This window comes from Coregonus clupeaformis, unplaced genomic scaffold (genome assembly GCF_020615455.1).
Source record: "Coregonus clupeaformis isolate EN_2021a unplaced genomic scaffold, ASM2061545v1 scaf0297, whole genome shotgun sequence".
Lineage (NCBI taxonomy): Eukaryota > Metazoa > Chordata > Actinopteri > Salmoniformes > Salmonidae > Coregonus > Coregonus clupeaformis.
This window is the reverse complement of record NW_025533752.1, coordinates 137,605-164,633: the sequence shown is the minus strand read 5'-3', so window position 1 is coordinate 164,633 and position 27,029 is coordinate 137,605. Positions and strand designations below refer to the sequence as shown.

At 42.2% G+C, this 27,029-nt stretch overlaps 1 protein-coding gene and 1 long non-coding RNA gene across 2 annotated transcripts; both read left to right on the top strand.

The window, feature by feature from the left end:
* Positions 1 to 2,669: 2,669 nt before the first annotated feature.
* Positions 2,670 to 14,727, top strand: LOC123484388. The gene is made up of 4 exons (XR_006658514.1): positions 2,670 to 2,689; positions 3,288 to 3,404; positions 6,011 to 6,127; positions 14,693 to 14,727. It is a non-coding gene; the product is annotated as an uncharacterized LOC123484388 (long non-coding RNA).
* Positions 14,728 to 15,347: 620 nt separating this feature from the next.
* On the top strand, positions 15,348 to 25,635 carry LOC123484382 (NLR family CARD domain-containing protein 3-like; the record flags this gene model as incomplete). Its single annotated transcript, XM_045214712.1, is given in 9 exon segments — positions 15,348 to 15,567; positions 15,978 to 17,736; positions 18,002 to 18,175; positions 19,023 to 19,188; positions 22,995 to 23,049; positions 23,052 to 23,145; positions 24,039 to 24,212; positions 24,514 to 24,560; positions 25,151 to 25,635. Coding segments are annotated over 9 exon segments (3,174 nt in total), but the record flags the coding sequence as incomplete, so codon positions are not given.
* Positions 25,636 to 27,029: the final 1,394 nt, after the last annotated feature.

Genomic DNA, 27,029 nt, shown 5'->3' with positions numbered 1-27,029 from the left:
CAAATCTCTATTGTGGGGTAGGCCACATGTTGTGAAGATGGTTAAAGCTCCTAAACTGAATTACGTCATCAGCATGTTTCCACTGTCCATACCTGCCTGACACCTTTAACACCATAGACAAAATGATTCATTTGGACTATTAAAAGGGCCAGGATGAACCAAGCTAGATTACAGGTAAGATTTAGAAGGGGAGGATTAAAACTCCCCTAACATGTAATTATAGCAAGAAGCCTTTATAACTGCCCAAATAGGCTCTTTATTGAGAACTCTAATAGGCCAATTTGAGTTGACATGGAAAAGAATAACTTAATGCCCCATTTGGAGCATCATATTATCTGAGTCAACACTTAAATGTGGGGCTGCAGAATCCCATAATGTCCCATACTAAGAAATATGGCATCAGATACATAAGAGACAGACATCGTCACCTTTCCTGACCACCTCTGCTTCGTTATGGAACAACCATAAATACAAATTAGGAGGAAAGGTGGTTGTCTGGAAAGAGTGGGATAGGTTTTGTTTTAGCCTCAACACTAATACATTTCACTTTTTTGCGCTATGTGTCAACTTTAATTTGAGTGTGGCTGTGGAAGACTGGTCCCTTGATGATGTCTGCAAGTGGCTGAGTACCAATGATCTCCATGATTCCATCCCATCATTCCAAGGTTCACAATCTTTCTGAAGAATGCCAACTCTCTTCAATTGTCCACTTTGCAACGAGCATACTGTCTTTGTGTCCAGACGACTCACACATATTGGCCTCTATCACCAGCATGAACCACATTTTCTAATTACCTGTGGAATTAATGGGTGTGGGAAAGCAAATAGATGTTTTAGCGCCTATTGGTCACACATCTACCAAAACCACAGAGTTTTTAAGCCCCAACTTAGATGAGAATTGCCCTCATGATGTATTTGAGACGGGGACTGATCCCATTGAAGATGACATGAGCGATGTAGAGAGTCTGCCAGAGGCTGCATATGTTCAAGCCACAGAGATCAACACTAAGCAGCTAATTGAAGGTCTCAAAAATAATATCTATTTTTTTATTTTGGAAATCAGGAAAGAACACTGCATCCCAGCTACGGTACAGAATAGCATTGTTGAGGACCTCTGAACCATTTTTGATTCATTTATGACACACTACAGTGATCCCCTCAGGTTTCATCTTACAAATAAGCAAATAAACGTGGTTGAACATGACGATCTCAGGGACTTGCTTAACAACTCTGCAGTATTTGAGGAATGCATTAGATGCATAAGCTCTGAGTGGATGCTGGAGCATTACCGTGTGAAAGAATTGGGCATGGTCCGGCCAATTGAAGTACCACTGAGCAACAAAGAAGGTTATAAAACAAGGTCATTTCAATACAGCTACATGGTCCCCAGGGTATATGAATATAAAGAGACATGAGACAAAACAATCATAATGAATAAGATTACATGGACAGGGGGACCTGATCCTAGGTCAGCACTCCTCCTCTGGGACACTTCCCAGGAGTCACCAGGACCAAGAAACATAACACTTACTGTTGTAAAGTCTAGTTACAGCAGGTGTTTACTGCCATCTAGTGGAAGATACCAATAAAACACTTTATTATCAGGATGGGGAGACGGTTGAGATGAAACAGAAAGTAAAGTTGTTCTTTTGTACAGGATCCATTTTGAGACGACAGAGCAGAAAACACGATATGGAGAGAACTAAAAAATAAAGTGAGTATTTCTAAGTATTTCTGAATAATAATCTATTCTAAAGGACAGAGTAAGAGAATGAATACCTGGAATGAGATATTACTAGTTAGTAGAACTGCTACTTGAGCTGAGTTGCTGACAGACAGCAGTTTTCAAAGTGGAAACTAATCAGTAGGCCCACATGTTATGAGGTAGGCTATTATCATTGTCATTAAAGTAAGCCTATAACTTCAGTTTATTGTTGTTGTAGCCTTGTGTTATTATGTAATTATTAATGGCCGTGTTTAGTTAATTCAATTGGAAGTTATCAAGTGTCACCATGGTCACAGTTCTATTTCAATTGCTGATCAGATGTTAGAATGCATTAGATTGAAGGTAACAGTCAGCCAGATTAGGCTACAGGTAAAGAAATAACCTGGCTGTTGTTGACAAGCATGGACCTATTCAGTTCATATCCATATTATTAATATTTCATTCATTGATTGAAATTACGACCCCATCCTCAGTAGCCTATTCCAGCAGGCTACTGGGCAACAGAAGCACTTCCTACCTCAACATCGTCTTGCTATTCATGTTAAATTAATTAATCTGTCAATTTGAACTAAGCAAGCTGCTAAATCATTCAGCTTACATCTTGCCTACATGTTGCCCAGGCTACTGGAGGCTGTCTGAAATAAGATGTTGGCCTATCAGGGGCTATGTTTTGGCCTAGTTTTCAGGCCTGGTGGAGGAGTCATTGTGCTAGAAAAAGTAATTGCATTACATCACCTGACTGTTTGGATGTGTCTGTTAGTAAACTGTTTTATTTCGAAGAGATAATGAATCAAAGAGAACAATTGACATTCAAATTAGTTGTCACTGTGTTAAAGACAACCAACATGCTGGATCTCTGTTTAGGGGTCAGTGCTCTAAAATGAGTCTCTCTGGGGAGAGAGAGGAGGGGGGCCCTGCCTCTAAAATGAGTCTCTCTGGGGGACATGACACCAAAGCTAAGAGGTGAGCTGACAAAATTGTTTAAGAATTTATATTCCAAAACGCTATATACAACAAAAAAATCACATTTGTGTTTTTTCATCAGAAATTATTGCTTATGGGTACCTTCAATATAACTGTTCTAGATTGTAGATGTGTATGAAAATGATTTTTTTTTCTGCAAAACGCTTTATATCCATTGTTTAGCTGGAATGTAATGTTCGTGTCCTTTATATTTGACTGTGATATGTGGTTGTCTCACCTAGCTATTATAAGATTAATGCATTTACAGATGACATCTTAATTTGACCCAGTTTCTCACAGCAGGAAAATAATCCTGCAAGAACAGCAAATGTGCATTATTATGTGGATTATAATTAATGGAAATGTGTTGTAGGGGTTGGTACATTTTTCATCAGGAAAATCAAGTCTGAAATGTTTAAGTGTAAAACACTTTATAAAGCCTTGTAGTGGTTTCATAATTTCTTTAAACAATAGAAGCTAATTTACTAACATTTCTGAATATGGATATATAGCGTTTTGGAATGAAACTCTTGTTATGTTTCCCCATCTGAGCTCAGAGTAGATGAGAGATGTAATGTTTGTCTCTGTTGTGTTGAAGCCCAATCAAGCAGGAGAGACCAGCCTCCCCTGTACCCAGCTGTGTGTCCATGAAGAGTGATTGGTCAATGAGACCCCCTTTACACTTTGGAAAGGGAGACTTTTCTACTGAACAAAGGTAAGAAGAACTCATGGGTCATGGTCAGTGAGTTAAACAACACTGTCTCTAGTCATTTCTCCTCTCCCATTTTCCCATTTATTTTTGTTGTTTTCATAATCCATAGGCTAATCCTTTTTTCAATTTTCATAGTCCTAAAACAATATTAAACAAACACAACATTCCCTGTGTGTGTGTGTGTGTGTGTGTGTTTGTGTGTGTGTGTGTGTGTGTGCACTCCCTGGATGAGGAGATGTAATCTCTATCCTGATTGCCTAGTCACTTTTAACCCTACCTACATGTACATATTACCTCAATTACCTCAACTACCTGGTATCCCTGGACATTGACTCAGTACTGGTACTCCTTGTATATAGTCTAGTTATTACCTCAACTACCTGGTATCCCTGCACATTGACTCAGTACTGGTACTCCTTGTATATAGTCTAGTTATTACCTCAACTACCTGGTACCCCTGCACATTGACTCAGTACTGGTACTCCTTGTATATAGTCTAGTTATTACCTCAACTACCTGGTACCCCTGCACATTGACTCAGTACTGGTACTCCTTGTATATAGTCTTGTTATTACCTCAACTACCTGGTACCCCTGCACATTGACTCAGTACTGGTACTCCTTGTTTATAGTCTAGTTATTACCTCAACTACCTGGTACCCTGCACATTGACTCAGTACTGGTACTCCTTATATATAGTCTAGTTATTACCTCAACTACCTGGTACCCTGCACATTGACTCAGTACTGGTACTCCTTTATAGCCTCATTATTGTTATTTCATTGTGTTACTATTTCCTTTTTTATTTAGCTAATTTTTCTTACTTTTTAACTGCATTGTTGGGAAAGGGCTCGTTAGTAAGCATTTCACGGTAAAGTGTCCAGCTGTTGTATTCAGCGCATGTGAGAAATAGAATTTGATTTGAAGGTCATTGGCAGAAACACGTCATTGGCTCTAACGGTCGTCTCGTGCCGAACAGCGCATGTTCGGATGTTGAAGCACTGTGGCTAGGAAAAACACCCTAGAAAGGCAGGAACCTAGGAAGAAACCTAGAGAGGAACCAGTTGCCTTTTCATAGTCGAGCTTTCAGATGTCGAGACAGCAGGTGTGGCAGAGAGAGAGAGAGAGAGAGAGAGAGAGAGAGAGAGAGAGAGAGAGAGAGAGAGAGAGAGAGAGAGAGAGAGAGAGAGAGAGAGAGAGAGAGAGAGAGAGAGAGAGAGAGAGAGAGAGAGAGAGAGAGAGAGAGAGAGAGAGAGAGAGAGAGAGAGAGAGAGAGAGAGAGAGAGAGAGAGAGAGAGAGAGAGAGAGAGAGAGAGAGAGAGAGAGAGAGAGAGAGAGAGAGAGAGAGAGAGAGGTAAAAAAAATAACCTAGCTGTTGTTGACAAGCATGGGCCTATTTAGTTCATATCCATATTATTAATATTTGATTCATTGGTTGAAATTACGACCCCATCCTCAGTAGCCTATTCCAGCAGGCTACTGGGCAACAGAAGCACTTCCTACCTCAACATCGTCTTGCTATTCATGTTAAATAAATGAATCTGTCAATTTGAACTAAGCAAGCTGCTAAATCATTCAGCTTACATCTTGCCTACATGTTGCCCAGGCTACTGGAAGCTGTCTGAAATAAGATGTAGGCCTATCAGGGGCTATGTTTTGGCCTAGTTTTCAGGCCTTGGTGACGGGTTTTGAGTAGTCATTGGACTAGAAAAAGTCATTGCATTAAATCACCTGACTGTTTGGATGTGTCTGTTACTTAATGTTTTATTGCTGACAAATAATGAATAAAAGAGAACACTGTGTTAACCGCAACCAACATGCTGGATCTCTGTTTAGGGGTCAGTGCTCTAAAAGGAGTCTCTCTGGGGAGAGAGAGGAGGGGGGCCCTGCATCTAAAAGGAGTCTCTCTGGGGAGAGAGAGGAGGGGGACCCTGCCTCTAAAAGGAGTCTCTCTGGGGAGAGAGAGGAGGGGGTCCCTGCCTCTAACATGAGTCTCTTTGGGGGACATGACACCAAAGCTAAGAGGTGAGCTGAAAATATTGTTTAAGAATTTATATTCCAAAGTGCTATATAGGAGAAAGAAAATCACATTTGTGTTTTTTCATCAGAAATGATTACTAATGGGTACCTTCAATGTAACTATTGTAGATTTGAGATGTGATTTAAAACCATTGTTTTGCTGGAATGTAATGTTCGTATCTTGTATATTTGACTGTGATACGTAGTTGTCTCACCTAGCTACCTTAAGATGAATGCATTTACAGATGCCATATCTTCATTTGAACAAGTTTCTCACAGCAGGAACATAATCCTGCAGCAATAGCAAATGTGCATTTTTATGTGGATTATAATTAAGGGATATTTTCTGTAGGGGGTTCATACATTTTTCATCAGGGAAAATCAAGTCTGACATTTTAAAGTGGAAATTACACACTTTAGACACCTTTATAAAAGCCTTGTATTGGTTTAATAATTTATTTAAACAATAAAAGCTAATGGACCAACATTTCTGAAAATGGATATATAGCGTTTTGGAATGAAACTCTTATGTTTCCCAATCTGAACTCAGAGTAGATGAGAGATGTAATGTTTGTCTCTGTTGTGTTGAAGCCCAATCAAGCAGGAGAGACCAGCCTCCCCTGTACCCAGCTGTGTGTCCATGAAGAGTGACTGGTCTATGGAACTTCCTATATGGTTTAGAGAGGGAAACTTTTCTAGTGAACAAAGGTAAGAAGAACTCATGGGTCATGGTCAGTGAGTTAAACAACACTGTCTCTAGTCATTTCTCCTCTCCCATTTTCCCATTTATTTTTGTTGTTTTCATAATCCATAGGCTAATCCTTTTTTCCATTTTCATAGTCCTGAAACATTATCAAACAAACACAACATTCCCTGTGTGTGTGTGTGTGTGTGTGTGTGTGTGTGTGTGTGTGTGTGTGTGTGTGTGTGTGTGTGTGTCAGTGAGTGTGTGTGTGTGCACTCCCTGGATGAGAAGATGTAATCTCTATCCTGATTGCCTAGTCACTTTTACCCCTACCTACATGTACATATTACATTACATTTACATTTACATTTTAGTCATTTAGCAGACGCTCTTAACCAGAGCGACTTACAGGAGCAATTAGGGTCAAGTGCCTTGCTCAAGGGCACATTAACGTCATTTAGCAGACGCTCTGCCAGAGCGACTCACAAATTGGTACGTTCACCCCTATAGCCAGTGGGATAACCACTTTACAATTTGGGGGGGGGGGGTTAGAAGGATTACTTTATCCTATCCCAGGTATTCCTTAAAGAGGTGGGGTTTCAAATGTCTCCGGAAGGTGGTGAGTGACTCCGCTGTCCTGGCGTCGTGAGGGAGCTTGTTCCACCATTGGGGTGCCAGAGCAGCAACAGTTTTGACTGGGCTGAGCGGGAGCTATGCTTCCGCAGAGGAAGGGGAGCCAGCAGGCCAGAGGTGGATGAACGCAATGCCCTCGTTTGGGTGTAGGGACTGATCAGAGCCTGAAGGTACAGAGGTGCCGTTCCTCCTCACTGCTCCATAGGCAAGCACCATGGTCTTGTAGCGGATGCGAGCTTCAACTGGAAGCCAGTGGAGTGTGCGGAGGAGGGGTGACGTGAGAGAGAACTTGGGAAGGTTGAACACCAGACGGGCTGCGGCATTCTGGATGAGTTGTAGGGGTTTAATGGCACAGGCAGGGAGGCCAGCCAACAGCGAGTTGCAGTAGTCCAGACGGGAGATGACAAGTGCCTGGATTAGGACCTGTGCCGCTTCTTGTGTAAGGCAGGGTCGTACTCTCCGAATGTTGTAGAGCATGAACCTGCAGGAGGCGGGTCACCGCCTTGATGTTGGCGGAGAACGACAGGGTGTTGTCCAGGGTCACGCCTAGGCTCTTCGCACTCTGGGAGGAGGACACAGCGGAGTTGTCAACCGTGATGGCGAGATCATGGAACGGGCAGTCCTTCCCGGGAGGAAGAGCAGCTCCGTCTTGCCAGGGTTCAGCTTGAGGTGGTGATCCGTCATCCATACTGATATGTCTGCCAGACATGCAGAGATGCGATTCGCCACCTGGTTATCAGAAGGGGGAAAGGAGAAGATTAGTTGTGTATCGTCAGCGTAGCAATGATATGAAAGGCCATGTGAGGATATGACAGAGCCAAGTGACTTGGTGTATAGGGAGAAAAGGAGAGGGCCCAGAACTGAGCCCTGGGGGACACCAGTGGTGAGAGCGCGTGGTGCGGAGACAGCTTCTCGCCACGCCACTTGGTAGGAGCGACCGGTCAGGTAGGACGAATCCAGGAGTGAGCCGCGCCGGAGATGCCCAGCTCGGAGAGGGTGGAGAGGAGGATCTGATGGTTCACAGTATCAAAGGCAGCAGACAGGTCTAGAAGGACAAGAGCAGAGGAGAGAGAGTTAGCTTTAGCAGTGCGGAGAGTCTCCTGTGACACAGAGAAGAGCAGTCTCAGTTGAATGACCAGTCCTGAAACCTGATTGGTTTGGATCAAGAAGGTCATTCTGAGAGAGATAGCAAGAGAGTTGGCTAAAGACGGCACGCTCAATAGTTTTGGAAAGAAAAGAAAGAAGGGATACTGGTCTGTAGTTGTTGACATCAGTGGGGTCGAGTGTTGGTTTTTTGAGAAGGGGAGCAACTCTCGCTCTCTTGAAGACGGAAGGGACATGGCCAGCGGTCAAGGATGAGTTGATCAGCGAGGTGAGGTAGGGGAGAAGGTCACCGGAGATGGTCTGGAGAAGAGAGGAGGGGATGGGGTCAAGCGGGCAGGTTGTTGGGCGGCCTGCAGTCACAAGTCGCAGGATTTTATCTGGAGAGAGAGGGGAGAAAGAAGTCAAAGCATAGGGTAGGGGCAGTGTGAGCAGGACCAACAGTGTCATTAGACTTAACAAACGAGGATCGGATGTCGTCAACCTTCTTTTCAAAGTGGTTGACGAAGTCATCCACAGAGAGAGAGGAGGGGGGGGATTCAGGAGGGAGGAAAATGTGGCAAAGAGCTTCCTAGGGTTAGAGGCAGATGCTTGGAATTTAGAGTGGTAGAAAGTGGCCTTAGCAGCAGAAACAGATGAAGAAAATGTAGAGAGGAGGGAGTGAAAAGAAGCCAGGTCGGCAGGGAGTTTAGTTTTCTTCCATTTCCGCTCCGCTGCCCGGAGCTCTGTTCTGTGAGCTCGCAATGAGTCATCAAGCCACGGAGCTGGAGGGGAGGGCCGAGCCGGCCGGGAGGATAGGGGACACAGAGAGTCAAAGGATGCAGAAAGGGAGGAGAGGAGGGTTGAGGAGGCAGAATCAGGAGATTGGAGGGAGAAGGATTGAGCAGAGGGAAGAGATGATAGGATGGAAGAGGAGAGAGTAGTGGGTAGTATTAGTAGTATTACCTCAACTACCTGGTACCCCTGCACATTGACTCAGTACTGGTACTCCTTGTATATAGTCTAGTTATTACCTCAACTACCTGGTACCCCTGCACATTGACTCAGTACTGGTACTCCTTATATATAGTCTAGTTATTACCTCAACTACCTGGTACCCTGCACATTGACTCAGTACTGGTACTCCTTGTATATAGTCTAGTTATTACCTCAACTACCTGGTACCCTGCACATTGACTCAGTACTGGTACTCCTTGTATATAGTCTAGTTATCACCTCAACTACCTGGTACCCCTGCACATTGACTCAGTACTGGTACTCCTTGTATATAGTCTAGTTATTACCTCAACTACCTGGTACCCCTGCACATTGACTCAGTAGTGGTACTCCTGGTATATAGTCTAGTTATTACCTCAACTACCTGGTACCCCTGCACATTGACTCAGTACTGGTACTCCTTATAGCCTCATTATTGTTATATCATTATGTTACTATTTCCTTTTTTATTTAGCTAATTTTCTTACGTTTTAACTGCATTGTTGGGAAAGGGCTCGTTAGTAAGCATTTCACGGTAAAGTGTACAGCTGTTTTATTCAGCGCACGTGAGAAATACAATTTGATTTGAAGGTCATTGGCTGTAACGGTGCGTCTCGTGCCGAACAGCGCATGTTCGGATGTTGAAGCACTGTGGCTAGGAAAAACTCCCTAGAAAAGCAGGAACCTAGGAAGAAACCTAGAGAGGAACCAGGCTCTGAGGGGAGGCCAGTCCTCTTCTGGCTGTGCTGGGGGGAGATTATAACAGTACATGGCCATTAAGGCCAGATCATTCTTCAAGATGTTCAAATGTTCATAGATGACCAGCAAGGTCAAATAATAATCACAGTGGTTATAGAGGTTGCAACAGGTCAGCACCTCAGGAGTAAATGTCAGTTGCCTTTTCATAGTCGATCATTCAGAGGTTGAGACAGCAGGTGTGTGTGTGTGTGTGAGAGAGAGAGAGAGAGAGAGAGAGAGAGAGAGAGAGAGAGAGAGAGAGAGAGAGAGAGAGATATTAGGCAACAGGTAAAAAAAGAAATTACCTGGCTGTTGTTGACAAGCATTGTCCTAATCAGTTCATATCCATATTATTAATATTTGATTCATTGATTGAAATTATGACCCCATTCTCAGTAGCCTATTCCAGCAGGTTACTTGGTAACAGAAGCACTTCCTACCTCAAAATTAGTTAAATAAATTAATCTGTCAATTTGAACTAAGCATCATTTTATACGTCGCTTGTTTGCATCAATTACAAAGACATTTGCAACTTTATATTTGTAGTCAACTTTGTTCTGAATTTATCTGCGGTCACAGAGAGACGGATAAACCATGTGATTCTATGTTTAGCGGAGATATTCTGTGTATAAAGTGACGCGGGAGGGCAAAAAAGCATCTAACGATGCACTTGGCTGTTCTACAAGTGGTCTGAGGCAGGTGTTAGATTATGAGCGTTTTCAAGTGCAACGTTAATAACGATGGTTTTGGGAAACAGCTCAGAGATTTAACAATGCTCCTACGAAGGTTCTAATGATGAACTTAGATTTAAGATGCTTTTGGGATACCAGGCCCTGGACAAAAACATCTGCTAAATGTTTTACATACAGATCTCATATTACTGGATTTATTTTTATAAACAATTTTTAATATTGATGTTACAAATGTATCATGTGTACAGTTCTTTATAATTTTTTTTGTTATTTGTTACATTTGACTGTGTACAACCTAGCAGTACTACTTATTTCTCTGAGAGTGAGGCAGATGTACATTCAATAATTAGTTGTCACTGTGTTAACCACAACCAACATGCTGTATCTCTGTTTAGGGGTTAGTGGTCTAAAATGAGTCTGTCTGGGAGAGAGAGGACCAATTTTCTACTCTGAGACTCTTTGTGGATACGGGCCCAGATCTCAAAATATTGTTTTCAAAAACGATTAATTTTTGTTTTACATAATAAAAAATGAATATTACTAATGTACCTGACTTTAAAGACCTGGTTTAGTTTATTGTGTGGCAGTGCTCATGTCCGCGTTCTGGAACTGTCCGCGTCCCCGTACAGAACTGTCCGCGTCCACGTACGGTTTGGCGCCAAGCATATTGTCCAGTTACGCGCAGAGTGGACTGAGGTGATCTTGGGGAACAACGACGGAGTTCATTACAGTGTTGAGACACCAAAGTTTATTGTTCAATTAGCTTTTTTGCGTAATGGTGAGTGACAGTATGAGTGTAGCCAGATCCTTTTCACTCGCTATCCTTGTTTCATCTTGTGGTTCACCGGATTCGTCATCATCCTCGAGGGACAGACGAACGACCTGCTAGCTAGCCAAGCTAGTCGGTACAGCTAGCTAAGCTAGCTACCACTACATCATCACCGGCTGCCTGCTTTTCTTGTGGACCGATGGAGCTCCCGGGTTGTTTCTTCCACCTGTTAAATACGGTGGAGGGCTTCTCCCTCTCTGGTTGACGGATGCTGGCTACCTACCATCCCTCTGTCCGGTTCTCCTCTTCACTAGATGGACGGTAACTTTAGTGTTCAACCCCTCTGTGTCCAAGGACTGAACCTTTTGAATATTATTTTCGGGGCGCCTCAAGTTACATTTTTTACAACGTTTATTTCTGATAAAATTAGTTCATTGCATCCGCCATGGAGCCCAGTTTCATAATATTACCTTCTATCCCTGGTTATGAAGTAATCGCGAAAAAACAGGCCTTATGTTTGGGCATTTTTCAACCTGCCAGCTCCTATTAGTTCTACTGTAGGTTTACCTCAGGTAACCCACTGGCTATAGGGTGAATGCACCAATTTGTAAATCGCTCTGGATAAGAGCGTCTGCTAAATGACGTAAATATAATGTAAATGTAACGTATTATTTACAAGGTTATGGATACTTGGTGAGCGTTAACCCTGTAGGTTTACCTCAGGTAACTTATTATTTACAAGGTTATGGATACTTGGTGAGCGTTAACCCTGTAGGTTTACCTCAGGTAACTTATTATTAACAAGGTTACGGCTACTTGGTGAGCGCGCTCAATGTTAACCTGAGTACATGTTGTGGTGAGCCACAGTCTAAGAGGTGATGTCTGGCGCAAAGCCATAAAACATTAAACATTTTCTGGTCAAAATTAACCATATTTGTTTTAAGAAAAAAGTGTACAATCCAAACAAAACGCATGTCCCTGTCCTCTTTTTCAAGATGTGGCAGATTTAAACAGCCAGAAGACATTTTTTAATTAAGAAATAAATAAATAAATTTACGACTTGTTGTTTCTAAGTGGCTGCTGGGTAATTTGATATGCATCGAACTCTTCCTTCGTAGGCATCAAATTGACCGAATGCTGCGCAGGTTCACTGAGTTGCAAACCAAATGGGTATAATGGGGTGATTGTTGTCTAATCGGGTGGTCTAGCTAATGGATTTGTAGATCTGACGCAGTTGCTACCTCAGATTATGAGCATGGCAAGTGTCATATAGCTCAGTTGGTAGAGCATGGCGCTTGCAACGCCAGGGTTGTGGGTTCGTTTCCCACGGGGGGCCAGTATGAAAATGTATGCACTCACTAACTGTAAGTCGCTCTGGATAAGAGCGTCTGCTAAATATGTAAAATGTAAATGTAAAAAATGTAATGAATGAGTTATGTAGTACCCACAGATGGCCAAAGGGAGGTGCAAGAGTGCCATAAACCCATACAGTTTTTTGCCATAAAAACCCTAAACCTAACAATCAATCAAATGTATTTATAAAGCCCTTTTTACACCAGCAGATGTCACAAAGTGCTATACAGAAACTCTTACCCTACTTATAACCTATTTTAGCCGTAACCCCTAATTCTAGGGTAGGGTAGCCTAGAACACTAAGCTCCTGAGTGGCGCAGTGGTCTAAGGCACTGCATCGCAGTGCTAACTGTGCCGCTAGAGATCCTGGTTCGATTCCAGGCTCTGTTGCAGCCGGCTGCGACCGGGAGACTCATGGGCGGCGCACAATTGGCCCAGCGTCGTCCAGGGTAGGGGAGGGAATGGCCGGCAGGGATGTAGCTCAGTTGATAGAGCATGGCTTTCGCAACGCCAGGGTTGTGGGTTTGATTCCCACGGGGGGCCAGTATAAAAAACAATATGTATTCACTCACTGTAAATTGCTCTGGATAAGAATGTAGTGACCTCTGTGTGAAAGTCCAGCAATTGGCGTGGGGCAGGATTGAGACTGATCTAATACACTTTATTTCTCAGCTGCCTCACCAATGTCTGTACGTGAATTAATAGCTGAATATTTCCAATAGATGGCAGCATAAGACCACGAAGCATCAGTTATAGGCTACAAGCAGCATTATGATTGACATAAAATAGGATGCAACCAAATACTATATGTCCCATGATTTTCTAAAATGGTCACTCATTACTTTAGTTAGCTATATATCTCATATTAGGCCTGTGATCCTTTTGGAAGAGCAATTAAATAGTGACTATAGCAGGTGTTGAACCCCGGGTAAATAATCACTAGTCAGATGCTCCAACCTCAACCCTAGTATACATGCATTTTTAAATATCTAATATTACGATTAAACAACCTCGGAATAGATAAGACAAGAGTGCGTCTTCCAGCCCGCCAATAAATTAGATCGTGCAACCCTCGCGGTTAGCAAATGTACCTCAACATGCCCCTCGCTTGTGCTAGAAGGCAGAGTGCTCGCTGCTGGTTGATGAATCTGACAATGAATGTACTAGGATAATACGTTTTTCTCAACCAGAGGTGACTAAATTAGTGTTCAGGGTTATTGATAATCGATATAGTAATGAAGTATAATTTCAAAACATGAGCATAAAAAGCTAATAATAAACATGAATCATCATTATATTATTTCACAGTAATCTGTTAAATGCTTTTTCAGTCGTTCCTCTTGCGTTAGCAGTGTGGAAAGGGACAGTAAAAAGCGTGTGCAGGAGTTTTCCTGTGAGGGGGAGTGGTGGTGTATCCAGGGAGAAAACTAAACTAACCTTCTGAAATGTCATTCATGGTCTTATGCTGCCATCTATTGGAATTATTTAGTAACTGAAGTAGTACTGAATAAAGTATATCCTTACTAAAGTAGTAATTACACAGAATTGCAAAATATGACATTTTCTAGATCATTTTACCACTTGCAACCATAGTATAACAAACAATGAAACTGACATAAACCAAAAACAACATACATTTAGTTAACTATATATATATACTATTTATTTAGATGGGTGACATTATCTGCCAAGGTAATACCACTGTAGATAAAGAAGAGCTCTCCAGTAGGTGAACCAAAACATTCAAAGGTCATTTTCTCAAAATTGAGGTTACAAGTTTATCATCTTTCAAAGCAGAATTACTTTCCCATTGTTCCTCAACTGTAGTGTATGATATACCTTTTTCTATCTGAGTCTTTACTTTTATCCAATGTAAAAACACAATTTCAAATTTTGCTACATAAGAACGAATCGAGCCGGTCGACCACATTTGACTGTGTAAAACCTAGCAGTACTACTTATTTCTCTGAGAGTGAGGCAGATATATATTATTACTGTGTAAAACCTAGCAGTACTACTTATTTCTCTGAGAGTGAGGCAGATATATAGCATTTTGCAAAAAACATGATTATTTGTCTCTCTGAAATGAAACCATCAAGTGATAGATTTTAAACAAATATATGTCTGTCATTGAACAATCCCATGCCATGATTAGATAGTGAAAAAACACACCTATCTCTTTCATAATTTCTTTAAACCATAAAAGCTAATTTACGAACATTTCTGAAAATGGATATATAGCGTTTTGGAATGAAACTCTTCTTATGTTTCCCCATCTGAGCTCAGAGTAGATGAGAGATGTAATGTTTGTCTCTGTTGTGTTGAAGCCCAATCAAGCAGGAGAGACCAGCCTCCCCTGTACCCAGCTGTGTGTCCATGAAGAGTGACCAGTCTATGATTCAACCTATAGTGTTTAGAGAGGGAGACTTTTCTACTGAACAAAGGTAAGAAGAACTCATGGGTCATGGTCAGTGAGTTAAACAACACTGTCTCTAGTCATTTCTCCTCTCCCATTTTCCCATTTCTTTTTGTTGTTTTCATAATCCATAGGCTAAACCTTTTTTCCATTTTCATAGTCCTGAAACAATATTAAACAAACACTACATTCCCTCCCTGTGTGTGTGTGTGTGAGTGTGTGTGTGTGTGTGTGTGTGTGTGTGTGTGTGTGTGTGTGTGTGTGTGTGTGTGTGTGTGTGTGTGTGTGTGTGTGTGTGTGCACTCCCTGGATGAGGAAATGTAATCTCATGTTTTGTCCCCAGAAACCAACAGGAGATATCAGAGTCAGAGATTCTCAGTGATCAGTCTTCCCAGAGTCATCAAACAGACCTGGCCTCCATATTCAGTGTATGTGGTCCTGTTATGTACATTTGTTTTTGTTTACCTCAAGTAAAGTTGATCTGTCAATCATTCATTAATGTGTTAATGAGAAAGCATTTTGTCTCTTGCTTAACTTATTGACTTGATTTATTTCAGTTGCTTGAAGAGAATATTATGACATTTGTGAAGAATGAGCTGAAGATGTTCAAGAGGATTCTTAGTCCAGAACTCCCAGAAGGCTTTGAGAGTCAGAAGCAGGATAAGGAAGTGGTGGATGCTGAAGATGAGAAGCAGGAGAGCAGTGCCAGAGAGGGGGCTCTGAAGATCACACTGCACGTCCTGAGGAAAATGAACCAGAAGGAGCTTGCTGACACACTGGAGAAAAGTAAGAGCTGTCTGCCTCATGTTGAATGCTGTTTTAGAACATTTAAAAGCTGTAGCTAAAGTACAGCTAAAGTAGCTGTGTAACTAAATGATATTGTAGCAGCCTTAACACAACACCTAGTGACCTCATCAACTAGCAGCAGGGATGTGGGTTGGTGATTAATTTAGACAGAGAGAGAGAGAGAGAGAGAGAGAGAGAGAGAGACAACATTAATGATACCATCAATAATACCAATAATGATATAAATCAGTCACACCAGTGTGTAATGCATTATGAAAACATTTACACATTTATACAAACAGTTAAGAGAATACATGATTACAATTTAAACTTTATAAGACAGTCTTACAATACTGTAGGCATTAAAACAGATGTAATATTAATATCCTCTCTGTTATTTCTAGATTCAGATGAGCTTGCTGTGATTTGCCAACGTGAACTCAAATCTAATCTAAAGAAGAAGTTTCAATGTGTATTTGAGGGGATCGCTAAACAAGGAAACCAAACACTTCTCAATAAGATCTACACAGAGCTCTACATCACAGAGGGTGGAACAGGAGAGGTCAATAATGAACATGAGCTGAGACAGATTGAGACAACAACCAGGAAACAAGCAAGACCAGAGACTGCAGTCAAATGTAACGACATCTTCAAACCCTTAACTGGACAAGACAAACTTATCAGAACTGTGCTGACAAAGGGAGTCGCTGGCATTGGAAAAACAGTCTCTGTGCAGAAGTTCATTTTGGACTGGGCTGAAGGAAAAGCAAATCAGGATGTCCAATTTGTATTTTCATTCCCTTTTCGGGAGCTGAATTTGATGAAAAAGGAAAAACACACTTTGATTGAACTTCTCAATCACTTCTCAATGGAAACCAAAGAATCAAGAATCTCCAACTACGACAAGTACAAAGTTCTGTTCATCTTTGATGGTCTGGATGAGTGCCGACTGCCCCTAGACTTCCAGAAGAACGAGATCTGTTGTGACGTCACAGAGTCAACCTCAGTGGATGTTCTGCTGACAAATCTCATCAAGGGAAATCTGCTTCCCTCTGCTCTCCTCTGGATAACTACCCGACCTGCAGCAGCCAATCAGATCCCTTCAGTGTGTGTTGACCAGGTGACAGAGGTACGAGGGTTCAATGACCCACAGAAGGAGGAGTACTTCAGGAAGAGATTCAGTGATGAGGACCTGGCCAGCAGAATCATATTACACATAAAGACATCAAGGAGCCTCCACATCATGTGCCACATTCCAGTCTTCTGTTGGATTTCTGCAACAGTCCTTGAGCACATGTTGAGTACAGACAAGAGAGAAGAGATGCCCAAGACTCTGACTGAGATGTTCATACACCTTGTGGTGTTTCATACCAAACAGAAGAATGAAAAATATCTTGGGAAAGAAGAGACAGGTCCACACTGGAATAAAGAGAGCATTCTGTCACTGGGAAAACTGGCTTTTCAACAGCTTGTGAAGGGCAATCTGATTTTCTATGAAAAAGACCTGAAAGAGGCTGGCATTGATGTCAATGAAGCCTCAGTGTACTCAGGATTGTGCACACAGCTCTTTAAAGAGGAATGTGTGCTGTACCAGGACAAGGTGTACTGCTTCGTGCATCTGAGCATTCAGGAGTTTCTGGCTGCTGTATATGTGTTCCTCTCATTCATCAACAACAATGAGAATCTAATGGCCAAACCGCAAGTTCCTGAAGTTACTGTCTACAAGAGTGCTGTGGATAAAGCCTTACAAAGTGAGACAGGAAACCTGGACCTTTTCCTCCGCTTCCTTCTGGGCCTCTCACTGGAGTCCAATCAGAAGCTCTTACGAGGTCTACTGACAAAGACAAGAAGCAGCTCACAGAGCCATGAAGAAACAGTCAAGTACATCAAGGAGAAGATCAGGGAGAATCCCTCTCCAGAGAAGTGCATCAATCTGTTCCACTGTCTGAATGAACTGAATGACCATTCTCTAGTGAAGGAGATCCAAAGCTACCTGAGCTCAGGAAGTCTCTCAGAAGCCAACCTGTCACCTGCACAGTGGTCAGCTCTGGTCTTTGTATTGCTGACTTCAGAAAAGGAGCTGGATGTGTTTGACCTGAATAAATACTCCAGATCAGAGGAAGGTCTTCTGAGGCTGCTGCCAGTGGTCAAAGCCTCCAGAGCTGCTCTGTGAGTACATAAAATGACATTTAAGTACTAATCATCAGGAAGAAATATTCAGTTTAGAGAAATATATGTATTATTGAAAAACATATTGAATCAATGCATTGATGTTCACATTAGTATAACAATATGACCATACAATTCTAGGAGACGGAAGATGAATCTATATGTTGTTTAAGAGAATAAACCAAATGCATCTGCCATTGTCCTTCTACACTACTGGTGTTAAATTAACAGTGTGTTTGTGAAATCATGATGATCTCTCTGTCAGGCTGTTAGGCTGTGGAGTCACAGAGGAAGGCTGTGCTTCTCTGGTCTCAGCTCTGAAGTCAAACCCCTCACACCTGAGAGAGCTGGATCTGAGTAACAATCACCCAGGAGACTCAGGAGTCAGACTGCTCTCTGCTGGACTGGAGGATCCACACTGCAGACTGGAGACTCTGAGGTCAGTATTCCTGTATCACTCAATGACCACACACACACTGGACACACTCTGGACACACACACACACACACACACACACACACACACACACACACACACACACACACTGGACACACACACAGACACACTGGACACACACACACACACACACACACTGGACACACCCCCACTGGACACACACACACACATACTGGGCACACACACACAAAAACACAATGGACACACACACACTGGACACACACACACACACACACACACACACATATTGGACACACACACACACACTGGACACCCCCCCACTGGACACACACACTGGACACACACAAACGCACACAATGATTAATTTAGAAACATGTTATCTATTGTTAATAATGATACATTCATTCATTTATGTACAGTACCAGTCAAAAGTTTGGACACACCTACTCATTCAAGGGCTTTTCTTTATTTTTACTATTTTCTACATTGTAAAATAATAGTGAAGACATTAAAACTATGCCAAGAGTGTGCAAAGCTGTCATCAAGGCAAAGGGTGGCTATTTGAAGAATCTCAAATATAAAATATATTTTGATTTGTTTAACACTTTTTTGGTTACTACATGATTCCATATGTGTTATTTCATAGTTTTGATGTCTTCACTATTATTATACACTGTAGAAAACAGTAAAAATAAAGAAAAACCCTTGAATGTGTAGGTGTGTCCAAACTTTTGACTGGTACTGTATATATACATATATGAATAGATATGTCAGGTTTCAGGACACTGGTGTATCTGAAATTGTTGAAAGAATATATTTTCACACCAAAGAATAGCAGTGTGGTTTTAATATGATTTGACTCTTTGCAGGCTGTCAGGCTGTCTAGTCACAGAGGAAGGCTGTGCTTCTCTGGTCTCAGCTCTGAAGTCAAACCCCTCACACCTGAGAGAGCTGGATCTGAGTAACAATGACCTGAATGATTCAGGAGTGAAGCTGCTCTCTGCTGGACTGGGGAATCCCCACTGTAAACTGGAGACTCTGAGGTCAGTATTCCTTTTGTTGGTCAACAAGTGATAACTGTTCACCAGATCCACATGTGTTTACCAGGCACACATAGTCCACACCAAATGTGTTTGGACAGTGAAGCTTACAGTTTTAAATTTGGTGCTATGCTCCAGCATTTTGGATTTGAGATATAATGTTTCATATTAGGCAACAGAACAGAATGTCACCTTTTATTTGAGGGTATTTTCATACATATCTGTGTTACTGTTTAGAAATTAAATCACTTTATGTATCTAGTTCTCCCGTTTGAAAAAGTCGTAATAATTTGGACATATTCACTTATATTGTATTAAAGTAGTCATAAGTTTAGTATTTGGTCCCATATTCCTTACCTGCAGTGATTACATCAAGCTTGTGATTCTACAAACTTGTTGAATGCATTTGCAGTTTGTCTTGGTTGTGTTTTGGATGATGTTTTTCCCAATAGAAACTGAATGGTGAATAATGTCCTGTCATTTTGGAGTCACTTCACTTGTATTGTCAGTAAGAATAGAAGATGTTTCTGAACACTTCTACATTCATGTGGATGCTACTATGATTATGAATAATCATAAATGAATCGTGAATGATGATGAATGAGAAAGTTACAGAGGAACAAGGATCATACCCCCTCTGTTATTGGTAATGGTGAGAGGTTAGCATGTTTTGTTGTAGCCTCTGTAACTTTCTCACTCATTATTATTCATGATTCATTCATGATCTTTCTCAATCATGTCATCATCAGGATTAATTTAGTAATGTTTAGAAACATGTTATCTACTCACTTAGACAGAAAGTTACTCCAGTCATCATCCACCATTCAGTTACTATCTGGCAAAACATAACCCAAAACACAACCAAAACAAACTGCAAATGCAACCAACGCAGTTTGGGACCAAATACTAAACTTTTGACTACTTTAATACACTATGAGTGAATTTATCAAAATACTTATGACTTCTTCAAAAGTGGGGGACTAGATACATAAAGTGCTTTCATTTCTAAATGGTGAAACAGATATGTATTCAAATACCCTCAAATAAAAGGTGACATTATATACTGTCACCTCATATGAAACATTTGATCTCAAATCCAAAATGCTGAGTATAGAGCCACATTTAAAATGTTAGCTTCACTGTCAAAATAGATATTGTGTGGACTGTATACTCAATACAATCTACCGTAATTTTCGGACTATAAGCCGCGCCTTTTTTCCCATTTTTCGACCCCTGCGGCTTATATAATGGTGTGGCTAATCTATGGATTTTTACAGCTAACGGTCACTAGAAGACCTCCTAAATCTATGGATTTTACAGGTTACAGTCCACCAACTTTAACACTATGGGCTCTATGACCGGTCCACGCCCCCCACCTTTAAGCGGCGGGCTCCAGCAGGAAAAGCTGGAGGCCGGAAAAGAGTGAGACAGGTAGCGCGCAAAAGTAAAAGTGGAACCGAGAGTGGTACGAGAGACAGAACGAGAGACAGAACGAGAGCAAGACAGACAGACATTACGAGAGCGAGACAGTTTGTGCAAAGGAAGTTTTCATGCACAAACCCTCATTATGGAAAACAAATGTAGAAATGCATATGATGCAGCTTTTAAGTTAAAGGCAGTCAATCTGGCTGTAAAAGAAGGAAATAGAGCTGCTGCACGTAGCCTTGGCATCAATGAGTCAATGGTGAGACGTTGTAGACGCCAGCGGGAAGAACTGTCTCAATGCAAAAAGTCAAAAAAGGCTTTCAGAGGTAATAAAAGCAGATGGCCCGAACTTGAAGACTTTCTTGAAGATTGGGTGAACACACAGAGAGCAGACGGCCGAGGTGTTTCCACCGTGCAGATCCGACTGAAAGCTGAAACAGTCGCCACCGAAATGAAAATTGAAAATTTTAGAGGTGGACCATCCTGGTGTTTCAGATTTATGAGACGAAAGGGACTCTCCATCAGGGCGCGGATGACTGTGTGTCAGCAAATCCCTCCCGACTACCAGGAAAAAATAACAAACTTTGGCGAATTCACACAAAGAATGATAGAGGAATATTCCATCGGACCGGACCAGATCATAAATATGGATGAAGTGCCTTTGACGTTTGACCTGCCTCTCACTAGGACTGTTAACAAGAAAGGTGAATCGTCCATCACGTTGAGAACCACTGGCCACGAGAGAACGAATTTCACTTGTGTTCTTGGCTGCACAGCATCTGGATTAAAGCTTCCGCCAATGGTGATTTTTAAGCGGATTACAATGCCAAAAGAAAAGATCCTGAACGGCATCTCCTTTAAAGTCAACAAGAAAGGGTGGATGATGGAAAGCGTAATGAATGAGTGGCTGAATGAGTGCTACGTCAAGCGCCCTGGAGGATTATTTCGCCCAATAAAAGCTTTGCTCGTTTTGGACAGCATGAGGGCCCATATAACGGATTATGTGAAAGCAGCCATCAAGAGCACAAACTCGATTCCAGCTGTGATTCCTGGGGGCACAACGAAGCATCTGCAGCCACTCGACATCAGTGTCAATCGTGCGTTCAAAGTGGCACTACGCGTTCAGTGGGAGGCGTGGATGACTAGCGGCGATAAATCATTCACCAAAACTGGTCGCATGCGAAAAGCAACTTTCGCTCAAGTTTGCGAGTGGATCCTGATAGCGTGGAGGAGTGTCAAAACATCCACGATCATTAACGGGTTCCGAAAGGCTGGACTGCTGCGTGATGAAGAGGAGGACGCCGCCACAGCTGAGGCCCTTCAGAGGCTGTTCGATTCCGACAGTGACGAAGAGGAGTTCGTTGGTTTTGAGAGCGTCAACGAAGGAGAGAGGAGAGTGGCTGACGAAGCCACCCTGAGCCTGTTCGTTTCCGACACTGAAGATGAGGACTTTGGTGGTTTTAGTACGCGGGAAGAAGACGGAGATGAGGATTAATGACTTGACTTTTCTGGTTACAGCCGTGTACTGCACCTTAGCCTAAAAGATGAAGACGAGGATTAATGACTTTTCTGGTAGGCTGATTACCGTATATTTTAAGCAGCCGTGTTGCTGCAACTTTAGGCTTACGCGCTTACTGTCGTGTTACAGGCACTTTATTTTGCACTTAAAAAAAAAAAAATAATAATTTAGCCATTGATATTGCCTCGTCAAGCGCTGTAAGCTTTGTTTTTTGTTATGGTACTACTGTAGGCTATAATGTAGATAAATATTCAAAGATGTGCACACTTTTTCAAGGTTTTTCAAAAATAACCAAAGTTAAGTGGTTAAATGATTGTGACGCTATTAACTAATTTTGCTGGAATACGTTACGCAAATATGCAACTTGTTTGTTGAAATGTTAATAAATGGGAGCTTCCTCAGGCAGCCATCTCTTTCCCGACAATCCCCTCTGTGCACGAACCCTTACACATGGTAATTAAACATTAAAACAACTGCGGCTTATAGTCCAGTGCAGCTTATATATGTACACATCATTCAATTTAGCTGCTGCGGCTTATACTCCGGTGCGCCTTATAGTGCGGAAAATACAGTAAATCTGATACCTCACTGTCTGTCTTTTGACTGATACTGCTTTTTAAACTGCTCTGGTCAGTCGACTCAAATATTCGTACTATAGATGTTTCTCTCTACAAGCAATATTATGATAATTTCTAATAATGATACATTCATTTATGAATGGATATGTCAGGTTTCAGGACACTGATATATCTGAATATGTTGTAAAAATATACTGCCACAATTTTCACCACCAAAGAATAGCAGTGTGGTTTTAATATGATTTGACTCTTTGCAGGCTGTCAGGCTGTCTAGTCACAGAGGAAGGCTGTGCTTCTCTGGTCTCAGCTCTGAAGTCAAACCCCTCACACCTGAGAGACTGGATCTGAGTAACAATGACCTGAAGGATTCAGGAGTGAAGCTGCTCTCTGCTGGACTGGAGGATCCACACTGTAAACTGGAGACTCTGAGGTCAGTATTCCTGTAGTTGGTCAACAAGTGATAACTGTTCACCAGATCCACATGTGTTTACCAGGCACACATAGTCCACACCATATGTGTTTGGACAGTGAAGCTTACAGTTTTACATTTGGTGCTGTTCTCCAGCATTTTGGATTTCAGATAAAATGTTTCATATTAGGCAACAGTACAGAACGTCACCTTTTATTTGATGTTAATGGTGAGAGGTTAGCATGTTTTGTTGTAGCCTCTGTAACTTTCTCACTCATAATTATTCATGATTCATTCATGATTTTTCTCAATCATGGCAGTCACAGGCTTGATGTAGTCATTGTGTTCAAGGAATATTGGAACAAATACTCAACTTTTGACTACTTTAATACACTATAAGTGAATTGGTCAGAATATGTTTGACTTCATCAAATAGGGGGACTAGATAAATAAAGTGCTTTCATTTCTAAATGTTGAAACAGGTATGTATTAAAATACCCTCAAATAAAAGGTGACATTATATACTGTCACCTCATGTGAAACATTTGATCTCAAATCCACAATGCTGGAGTATAGAGCCACATTTAAAATGTTAGCTTCACTGTCAAACTAGATATGGTGTGGACTGTATACTCAATACAATCTAAATCTGATACCTCACTGTCTGTCTTTTGACTGATACTGCTTTTTAAACTGCTCTGGTCAGTCTACTCAAATATTTGTCATATGCATTTTTCTATCTACAAGCAATACTTTGATAATTTATCATTTCTAATAATGATACATTCATTTATGAATAGATATGGCAGATTTCAGGACACTGATATATCTGAAAATGTTGAAAAAATATACTGCCACTATTTTCACCACCAAAGAATAGCAGTGTGGTTTTAATATGATTTGACTCTTTACAGGCTGTCAGGCTGTCTAGTCACAGAGGAAGGCTGTGCTTCTCTGGTCTCAGCTCTGAAGTCAAACCCCTCACACCTGAGAGAGCTGGACCTGAGCTACAATCACCCAGGAGACTCAGGAGTCAGACTGCTCTCTGCTGGACTGGAGGATCCACACTGCAGACTGGAGAAACTCAAGTATGTAGAGGGTTTATGTCAATGTTCATATCAGACATGTTGGAGTTATCAGGCTAGTTAAGACAAACATTCTGACCACCACTTGGACTAAGTTATATAAAGACTGTGTGTGTGTGTGTGTGTGTGTGTGTGTGTGTGTGTGTGTGTGTGTGTGTGTGTGTGTGTGTGTGTGTGTGTGTGTGTGTGTGTGTGTGTGTGTGTGTGTGTGTGTGTGTGTGTGTGTGTGTGTGTGTGTGTGTGTGATAGAGAGAGTTCAGGTGTATCCCTCAATGACTGTCTGTTCTTCTGCTTACCGCTACAGTGTGGAACATGGTGGAGAGAACACAATGAAACCTGGACTTAGAAAATGTGAGTGTTGACTGCTCTGAAGAATATGACTAAGAATAAGTCTTAATTCAAGTCAAGTCAAAGTCAAAGACCACCATCATTACTTACTTGGTCATATTAAATATCAGCTGTAGTTCTACAGAAGCACAAATCAGGGACACCAAAGTTTACAAAGAGTTGCTTTGACAATGTGTGTGGCGTGTTCAGTGTGTGTGTGTGTTCAGTGTGTGTGTGTGTTCAGTGTGTGTGTGTGTGTGGCGTGTTCAGTGTGTGTGGCGTGTTCAGTGTGTGTGTGTGTTCAGGATGTGTGGCGTGTTCAGTGTGTGTGTGTGTTCAGTGTGTGTGTGTGTGTGGCGTGTTCAGTGTGTGTGGCGTGTTCAGTGTGTGTGTGTGTGTTCAGGATGTGTGTGTGTGTGTGTAATTAATGGGAATAAGTGTGTTTTATATTACCATACAGTATAACATATGATCATTCAACAAGTCTCAAGTTACCTTAACTTCTCCTTTTGATACCTAGAAACATCTACATTAAATGAATTAGTGAAAAGTGAGTTAACATTCTAATGTGAATGATGATGATTTCTAATATTGTGTCTGGTTTCATCCATCAGATGTCTGTGATCTCACACTGGACCTAAACACAGTAAACAGATTCCTCTCTCTGTCTGAGGAGAACAGAAAGGTGACATGGAGGACAGAGGAGCAGCCGTATCCTGATCACCCAGAGAGATTTGAGGGCTGTGAACAGGTGCTGTGTAGAGAGGGTCTGACTGGGCGCTGTTACTGGGAGGTAGAGTGGAGTGGGAGAAGGGCTGATATAGGAGTGACATATAAAGGAATCAGCAGGAGAGGAGGGGGTATTGACTGTGGGATTGGACGCAATGACAAGTCCTGGAGTCTGATCTGCTCTGGCAACCGTTACTCTGCCAGGCACAATAATAAGTCCACTCCCATAGACGTCCCCTCCTCCAGCTCCCACAGAGTAGGAGTGTATCTGGACTGGCCAGCCGGCACTCTGTCCTTCTACAGAGTCTCCTCTGACACACTGACCCACCTGAACACATTCCACTCCACATTCACTGAGCCCCTCTATCCAGGGTTTAGGGTTCATGTTGACTCCTCAGTGTCCCTGTAAATAATAACCATGGTAACACTGACACACACACACTGGACACACACACTGGACACACACTGTTTATGACTTTTTCGGTTTGTATGACTCTTCGGTGTCCCTGTGTCAAACATAACACACTGGACACACACACACTGGACACTGTACACAAACACATACACTAGACACACACACACACACACACACACACACACACTGGACACACACACACTGACACACTGGACACACACACACACTGGACACTCACACACACACACTGGACACACACACACACACACTGGACACACACACACATACTGAACACACACACACACTGGACACACACACTGACACACACTGGACACACAAACACACTTGATACACACACACTGTACACACACACACACACACACACACACGCACACACACACTGAACAAACACACTGAACACACACACACCGGACACACAAACACTGGACACACACACAGACACACACACACACACACACACACACACACAGGACACACATACATTGATCACACACACTGGACAAACACACCCACACACTGGACACTGTAGGTGTAGGGTTGATGTCGATAACTTTTGGGGTTTGGTGTCAGTGTCCTTGTGTCAAACATAAAACACACTGGGGGACGCACACTGGACACACACACACACAAACGCACTGGACACACACACTGGACAGAAACACACACACTGGACACACACACACACTGGACACACACACACACTGGACACACACACACACTGGACACACACACACACACACACACACACACTAGACACACACACACACACACACTAGATTCACACACACACACACTGGACACACACACACACACTGACACACTGGACACACACACTGGACACACACACACTGGACACACACACACACTAGACACACACACACACTGGACACACACACACACTGGTTCACAAAAAAGACACACACTTGACACCCACACACACTAGACACACACACAAACACACACACACTGGACACACACACACACGCACAGACACTGGACACACACACATACACACTGGACACACACGCATACACACTGGACACAAACTAGACACACAAACACACTGGACACAAAAACACACACACTGAACACACACAAACTGAACACACACACACACACACACTGGACACACACACACTGAACACACACAAACTGAACACACACACACTGAACACACACACACACACACACTGGAAACACACACACTGAACACACACACACACACTGGACACACACACACACACTGAACACACACACACACAAACACACACTGGACACACACACACTGAACACACACACACACACACATACACACACACACACACACA